The 9,037-nt window shown below is 36.3% G+C and overlaps 1 protein-coding gene across 1 annotated transcript in view; it reads right to left on the reverse strand.

The window, feature by feature from the left end:
- PLA2G15 (phospholipase A2 group XV) overlaps positions 1-9,037 on the reverse strand; it is a 16,318-nt gene that overhangs the window by 5,697 nt on the left and 1,584 nt on the right. The window contains exons 2-5 of the mRNA XM_017741032.1: positions 4,981-5,137; positions 3,671-3,789; positions 2,090-2,188; positions 1,455-1,679 (exon numbers count right to left, since the gene is read on the reverse strand). Coding sequence (XP_017596521.1) covers positions 1,455-1,679; positions 2,090-2,188; positions 3,671-3,789; positions 4,981-5,137 — 600 coding nt within the window. The remainder of the gene's footprint in view (positions 1-1,454; positions 1,680-2,089; positions 2,189-3,670; positions 3,790-4,980; positions 5,138-9,037) is intronic.

The raw sequence follows: 9,037 nt of genomic DNA on the forward strand, positions 1-9,037 counted from the left end.
ATGCAGTATATTTTTTTTAAGCAATAATTCTTCTGCATACTAACCCTGATAACTTTAGGAACTCTTAAATAGACTAATGCAATCCAAGTGCTGATGGTGCTGCTTTACTACAGATATTTGAGACAGAAACAGCCTAAAACTGTACATTCTGATATTATGTTTGCCCATTTAACTTTCCCACATGATTCTTAAATTTCTGCTTGAAAACATGAAAATTTAGTACAACAGATACACAGATTAAAATATTACTAACTACATTTTAGAAGAAATTTAGCTATTCATTATGCATTAGAAGAATCAGCCACTTTGCTTGAAATGCATTATAAAGTGTAGATGAGGTATGAAGCACAAAAGTTTAATCCAACAGAAATACAGGACTGTGGAATTTTATATAATTGTGAAATTTTATGGAGGTAATATTAACATTGTTCACTTCTTGCCATTTCTGTAGCATGCAAATGTGTCAGACAAAGCCTGTGGAAATCGGAAATCAATTTTTACAGTGCCATTTCAACAGCTTTAACAATGTGTAAATTGGATGTTTGTATTGAGTCAAGTTTTCTAATTAGTAATGGAGTAGTGCACAACTGTTCAGAATCAAGTGCCTTTGCTAAGCAAAGTATTCTTTGCTCTGTCCATGCATGGCTGGCTCTTGTTGTGTGTTTTGCATTTTGCATCTAAAACAATAAGTCCAATTTTTGATGTCAGCTTTGATTAGGAAGAAGATAGTGGCTATTCAAAGCTAACAAGTCAGAAACATCATGAACTAAATGTCAAAGCACATGATATAATTATGATATCACATGATGGGGTAAGTGAACATTTTCCATCAGTCATTTTAAGCTACTTAGTGAAATACATTCTGCTGCTTTATTCAATTTTTTGGTTTTTTGGTCTGTGGCATATCCTGTGTGATAAACCCAAGACCTCAAAGACTCACTTTCCTAATCTGTAGAGTTCTAACTTTCACCTGAGATTTACACTGTGGACACCGGTTCCCCACCCTGTCTAACATTAATTTCCTTTAATGTTAACCTCAAGCAGCTGTGTGATCTTTAATCAAAGGAAACTGCTGAATGCTCTGGAGTCCTTGGTAGCTTTGCAATACTGAACAGAGAGCAATCAGGTTGGTGGCAGAAGGGACAGAAATAGAAGGCATCAGGCCAAACAGCAAATGACACAACAATCTGCTCAAAAGAGGCCACGAGAGGTCAAGAAGGGAGAAAGCTCCTGGTTACAGGATGTGAGAAAACTCAGTCCACCCCCACAAATATGAAAAATAACAGTTGGGTTGCAAGGCTTGAAACATCAAGTTGTCATCACTTACAAAAAAGTATTTTTACCTTCATGGTACCTTAAACTCTCATCCTGCAGTCTTACAGTCTTCCAGTCAACAGTCTCATTAGCATTGTGCACTACACACAAAATGCACTGCAAAGCCTCAAATTACCTACCTGAAGCCAGCACACGGAGAGTTTTAGCCACTCCTCCCCATGGAGCTCCTAATGACACATAATCCTTGATGTACTTGTCTTTCCAATCCTGGGGCTGTCGGTTGAGGAAGTAGAGGGTGTACATGTTACCCATACTGTGGGCAATTAGGACAACAGGGCTTCCATATCGCTCATACAGTAACTCTATCATCTTGCGAAGTGCCACAAAATAGTCTTCATTCTCATCTAAAACAAACAGATTACACAGTGATAATTATTAATTGTGAATGCTAAGCTTTAAAAAAAAATAAGCTTTTAAATAATTGTGTTGAACTGTCTGTGGCATTAATAATTCAGAACTTAGAAATTCTAATATTAAAGGGGAGGGTGGGGGTTTTGTGTGCATGTGCTTTGGTGAAATGGGCTTTTTCTGTTGTTTTGTTCTGGTTTTAAGCAAGTTTTAAGTGGCAAGTTGTTTAAAGAAGAAAAAAAACCCACAACACTGAGCTTGCATCTACATCTAGGAGTACCCAGGCCCCAAGAACTAATCAAAATTAAGTTTTTAGGTATAATTGTACAGGGCGGGAGAAGAAATTCAATACATTATTTGCTGGCTAGGAGAGTCAAAAATTTTTAAGTAACAGTATATTATTTACTTGGTGCCTTTCTCCAGTCATAAGGTGCTCCTCTTACATCTTCGTCACGTTTGTAGCCCCAATCTACTAAACTCTGCACCAACATATAAAAGTAACTTCCTGTAAACATCAGATAAGAGAGAAACAGAACAGTAACAAGGTTAGTGTGAGAAAAAGCTGCCAGACACTACTGCAAAACAAAGTTCCAGAGGCATTATCTCCGACAGCACATAGATAGACATTAAACCTGCAGTTTGCCTTTAACAATCGGAAAGCTGCATGCATATTAAACAAAATGAGTTATGCTCACTATCCCCCAAAACAGAGAACATCACTTTTAAAACTTCTTACTAGTTGTCTGATCTCTCAAACATTTTGGCAGCAAAATGTAGTATACACAAAGTGGATAAATTTTACTCATCAGAGAGAAGTCTACCCTTGAACTGCAACATAATAATTTCTGAGGGGTTTTCGGCAGTCATAGCTTTTGTTGTTTGCAAATTAATGTCAGGTAGGGTATAAAGGTTGGCCTGGACTTCACTAACACTTATTCTTGGAAACAAATGCTTATTGCGCACCCCAGGGCAGAACTTTGGAAACTACCCCAAAACTGCTTTTCTATCTCTGGGGTAGTGGATTAAGACTTAAGTAACTGAACATAAAGCTTTAATAGCAAAGAAAGGAAACAGTTGCAGACTACATATTAAAAGATTTTACATATTACAAGGTTTGACACGTAGGATTTAAGTATTACCTCGACATCATGCCTCCAGTAACAGCATCAGAACAGTCTACTGAACATCAGAGTCATATTTAAGTTTTGAGCAGAACCTCACTCGTTAGTCTTGAATGTTTATCATATAGTCCCTCAAGCAGAGAATTTAATCATAAACCTGTTGTAGTTGTAAGAGTGATCTAGTGGAGATCATTAAGCACGTCACTGCCCTTAAAGAACAGATCCATGCTATGAAGCACATGAAGCTCAGTGCATTACTGACTCTTCAACTCCTCCAGTCTTCAGCCACAGCTAACAACAACTCACAAAAGCTTATCAAACTCAGTGGTTTCTGAAACATGACTTCTACAAAAGCACTAAACAAAAAACCCTGCAGATACATTAATGCAGAAATCTTTTGCAGCACAAATGCAATTATATAATTATTCTGACATCAACAAAATACAAGGAGCTATAGATTGTGGTACCATAACTCCCAATCCCAATAACCCATACCTAAGGCCAAAGAACATCTCACTCAGAACCAAGCTGAAGTGCTTTTATTTCAGTTTTGCTTGTCAAGCTTCAGTCACAGAATTTTCTACTCAACCCATCTCATTTTCAGAAAGCATCTGTCCTCAATATGCCTACTCAGATTTCATCCAGCAAACTCAGATTTGACACAACACCAAATAACATGGAATCTTCTTGTCTCAATCTGTCAGGCCACGCAACAAACGAATCAATACAATGTAATGAAAACTCTTAAAAGCAAAGTGAGCTCATGGAACTGTAATTTGAAAACACATTTCAGTAGCTTGCTGCATAAAGACAAGCTAGAAAAACCCCCAAAGTGACAAAGCACTCCCAACACAGCTTGTACATACCAACGCTCCTTTTACTTGGGTCAAGAAATTCCAAGGAGAACGTCTGCCCAAATCCTGGTACTCTGATATCCACTCCATCTGGTGGTTCTGTAACCTTACTTGTTCGATTATATACCAGCCTGGGGAGGAGGGGAAGAAAAACAACGAAAAAAACCATGAAACATGTTATATTGCCACATGACAACCCTCAACCACACTGGGTCTTACATTCTGAGTGCAGTACAAGAACTTTAAATACTATTACTCAGAAGGAGGAAAAAAACCTAACCCAAGCAGAGATGACCAGAGTACTCTCATGGCTAAGAGGTTATACAGTGCAAACAATTACTTTAATGCTTTACGTGCAGAATCTAAGACTTTTCAACTCTGTAAAACTGAGTATAGGAACTATGGCTGAGCTTCATCTTTAAAAGATAAGCTACTTTATATAGTTCTGTACCATTTGACTTTGCATCAAGCCACAAAATGGAAAAAACTTATAAAGAGCATAAGAATGTGGCAATAGGACATAAAATACCTATAAAATCAGACATCAAAAATATTATCCTACCTAAACATAATTAATTTCCATTTAACTAGAAACATCCATACCAGCATAAGGGAGTATTTTTCTTTGTTAATAATGATTGGCACCTCAGGAAACATATTGAGGCATTGAGTGTTTTGTAAATACTTTTCAAATCAACTTAAGATGTGAAGACTCTGGAGCATTGAGTCAGGAGTTTATTTCTTTAGTCATCCCTATTATTATAGTTGGGGGTTGGTTTGTTTTTAATACCGTATCAATACAATTGCCATTCCTGAATGCAAGCTTTTACCCCTAGATGGAGTCTAAGAATCTAAACTGATGCACAAATCTTCTCTCAACAAAGATCTCTCTAATCCATAAGACATAGGGCAAGACAAAGCTGCTTTACAACAGCTCAGTACATTCATAAGCGAGCAATATGCCAATAAAATAAATAGTTTTTAATTGCACCAGCTAATTATTTCTTGTTTTCATATATTTACATTATTTTTACAGGAACATTAATAAAGCAGATTGAATTATGAAATAGTGTGAAAGCTTTAAATTAGGCAATTTTTAAAACCAAAATATTTCAGGTGGAACTTCTGTGCATCAGCTTCTCCCCATTTCCTCTTGTCCTATTGCTTGGCAGCACCAAGAAGAGCCTGACTCCAAAACCAGCAGAAATTCCAAGTAACTTCTCTCACTGGTCTTGAATCAGAAAAGGAATTTAAAGGCAGCCATTCTGCATGCCAGCCTAAGGAAAGGACGTAACTGCAAAGAGCAGCATTTCTGATCTTACCTGATATTATCAATCCAGCAGTCAATGATGACAGGCAGAAGCAATTCTAGATTCAGCCAGAGTGTAAAATAACTGTCTGTCTTCTTAGAGCAGAGATAGTGAACCACTGATGGCTTATCTAACTTTGCTTCCAACTGATTACCTAAGTCCCCTGGAACTGAAAAATATAAAAAGGAGAGAGAGAGATAAAAATGAGACAGTTAATTAAAGTATATAACATTTTATATTGCAGTATACACAGCTAAATACTGTTTTGTAACTAAAATAAATAATTTTAATATTTAAAAATATTTAAATACTACATAAGAAGGTATTACCTATACATTTTCCACTGAAAATATGTATTTTCAAAAATCATTAGCTGAGAAACCAACATGTAGAATGACTGGATCAACAGCTCATAATTTCAAAGAGCAGACTATATGGGACCACATCATATAAGGCCATGGGTACAAAGAAAAAGATTGTCTTGGACATCACCAAAATTATCTGTGTTTTAAATTACAAACTGAATCTTTCTGAAAGAACTTTTTTTTCAGAGCATCACAACTGCACATGCAAGTCTTTCTTTTTAAACAGCTGCCTGCAAACTATCAATTTAACATTAAAAATGAAAAAAAGCAAAATATCCATTTATATTATTTATCTGCCCTTTATCACACAAGGCCACACTTCTGCAACACAAGACATAGTTGGCTAACAATGTAAAAATGCAGTTTCATATCTTTTACATTCACAGCTTTGGCTACAACAACAGTATTACTTTTTTTTCCTTTGGATACCTTACATCAGTACTACTTGAAGGGTCTCGGGTATTTGCACCTCCTTAAGGTACATACTAAATGCCAGTATCCCTTTGATTAAGGTTTATTCTTTGTTATTTTTTAAACCCTAGATGGAAACAGGAATATTTTTCCAAATTAGAATTAGTCTTAACCAAACACTCTTACAATTTTCAGCATCAAGTTTTCAGAGAAACTTCTTACATCCTGTTATGTTTAGTCATTTCTTCCTCAAGAACCAGAGAGGCAAAAACATTTCAGTAACTGAGAAGCTTTTCTGTACTAGAAAAACTTAAAAGTTACTTCTTAAGGGTTCCCTCCACTCCTTTCAGCTCCACAAAGCCCTCTTTTTAGTGTGTGCTGTACCCCATATTACTTGCCAATGTTTAGTTCTGAAGTTTTTTAATGCAGATCTACCCATACATTTGTTCCCCCCATCCCCCAGCCAATTATTTAATCAAAACAGTTCAAGTTCTACAATACACTGATACTTAACAATGCTTTAAGGAAAGAGATAATATGTTTTAGTGGAATGCCCAATTTAACTGGAAAACCAGATGTGCTTTTAGAGAAAAATTTATTGCAGAACTGAAAAAGGCCAGAACTTCAGACAACCACATTCTTACAACCTCCAACCACTGCAGGTTATGCCCCACCACAAGATATACCTCAGGATTTCTTTATTAACTGCCTCTACTTTCTCATTAGGTTCTACAGGGCTTTATTTTTGCAAACTTAAGTGAAACGTTAAAAGGCCCAGGAGCTGACCATGGTTTATTTTAGGTCATATTTCAAGGACTCTGATATACTGGAAAGCATAGTAAGGGAGATTACAGTATTGCATCACACCCTAGAAAGAGTTTACTGAAGTTCAGTCTTGTAACCCCACAAAATCCTACTTAGTTCTTGCTTAGAAAACTAAGGCAACAACTTGTTCCAGTCTTGTGCCTCTGCCATATCAGTGCTTTTAATTGGAAAAGGAACAGAACGTAATTCTATTTATATCAATCTTTCATGACTGCCCAGTTTCAGGAGCAGACCTGCCAAGGACAGAACAGGTTGATTTTGTCCTCAGTTTCAATGCAAAACAAAGAAGAGTGACATTTTGTTCTACCCTGGAATCTCACTTCCTTGGGTAAAAATAAAGTTCTTCCAGCAAAGATACCTTTCAAAGACTTAGGCAAACATCTGGGGTATTAAAGCTTGGAGAACTTGCTGAAGTTTCCAAACTGCACTCAACCATAAGCACTCCTGCTCAGAGTAGGAAAACGCACAACTGAAGAAGTTTAAGATTATAATCAAGATACATTTATCAATAAAAGCACTGAAAGCAGGAAACTGTACAAAGTCTCACTTGGACTTAATGAAATGATCTTAGATTAACTGCAAGTTTCATTTAGTTAAGATATTTTATCTTCAAGCTTCTGGAGGAGAGAGGCTGTGCTCCTGTGTCCAATTCAGGATACAAGATGAGAAACATGACATATTGATTTTTACTCGAGGGATGATAAGGAACAAGATGAAAAATGGCAATTTTTTCAATTCTAAACAAAAGATAAGGGACAAGCCCTACCTGTGCAAAGATACATACTGTAGTTAAAAAGTACAAGTATGATGCTTGTTCGTTTGTAAAGCAGGGATTAACAAAAATGTTTTTGTCATGTTTACATTTCCATATTAACAATGAAACTGCTAATCACTATCATTCACACCTTGGAGGTTTTTTATTTTGTAAAGTATACTCTGCAAAATGAAAATGGTTCATGATGAACCTATAGGGAACAAAATACAAATTTCAGTTTTAGAGATTATTGAAAAAACATGCAAGATCTTCAGTCTTCAACCCATCCAGTTTAACAGTGTTAATGATTTACATTTCAGCTGGAGAATTACTTAGTGGTTTTTTATAAGTAACAAGTAAAAAAAAAAAAAAAAAAAAATCACACTGAAGATTAATTCTGTAGATTAAGGATGTAGCTTTCCAAATCTTCTATGGTTGAATTTGAAAGCAGTATGAAAAATGTCTTTCCCTTTGCTTTCAGGGCGTACAGAGAAAGTACCCATGGGCAGAGTAATCTGTATACAATTTTTCTCCTCATCCTCTCATCTACCAGTATCTGTAGTTTTTAAACCTTTTTGCTGGAAACACTAAAGAGCGTTGCTATTTTTTTAAAGCCTGCAAACTGACCCCAAAATAACTTGCTTGTGAAGCTCTGCAAAATACATCAGCACTTGTTAAGACCAGATGTCCAAGACGAGATCCTTAGCAGCACCCTGCTTCCCTAATTTGCAGCTGTGTAATTCCTCTATTAATTTCAGAACTGCAGAATTTGGAAAAATGAGATTTCTTATGCAGCAGGAAGAAGTGTTTCCATTAGATTTCATGTTCTATCAGTTCCAGCATATCCGCATTTTTCACAGAGATGCTAATCCCAACAGAACTCACTCTAACACATCGATGAGCCCAATTCACTTCCAATATTATAGTATCCTTAGCTGATTTTTGCGTCTCATCTTCCCTGACAAAACTAGTAGATCTCCCTCTGGGATGTGCTTTTGTATGATGAAACTTCAAGGAAAAGCACATTTAGAATATCATTAGGTTTAAGGGAGGTAACAGACTGTGAATTGCAGTAATTAGCTGTAGGATACATTCCTACTCCTGCCTATCACTGTCCTTAAGTCTTAATGACAGATTCACAGTTCCCACCAAGAGACAATAAGCAAATTGCACCCTGAAAGTGACTTGCCTTAAGACAGCTCAGATAACAAAGAAAAAAGATCATTCAACAAGTGTCCAAATATGAGGATCCTAAGGGAAAAAAAAAAGGTACCTATTTAATAATAGGGTGGGGAGCCAGGATATTTTTTATGTGGGGAAAAAGAAAAAAAAGAGGGCCAGCAGTTGGTACTTTTTTACTACTTTTATCTGAAATGCAAATGCCTTAGGGTATTTATCAACTATCTTAACTTTTTAACCAGGATTATTTCCTCAAATAACTGTCATCTTCATAGTTCTATAAATTAGCCTTCCTTCAAAATGAACCAACTTTCCTGGAAAATTAATTTTAAGCTCTGACCACAGTTCTCCAAGAAGAATGTCTTGAAGTAGCTCATAGACTCCATGGACTGCCACAGAAAAGGCCTGTGTTTAAAATTAGGAACAAGAAAGCAAACAACGTCTCACATGATACTTCCAGATACCTTGGATCACATGAGGCATAAACATTTAAATCACTCCTGACATCTAGCCAGCTGACCATACAAACACACGC

This window comes from Corvus brachyrhynchos, unplaced genomic scaffold (assembly GCF_000691975.1).
Source record: "Corvus brachyrhynchos isolate BGI_N302 unplaced genomic scaffold, ASM69197v1 scaffold26, whole genome shotgun sequence".
In the NCBI taxonomy this organism is placed as follows: domain Eukaryota; kingdom Metazoa; phylum Chordata; class Aves; order Passeriformes; family Corvidae; genus Corvus; species Corvus brachyrhynchos.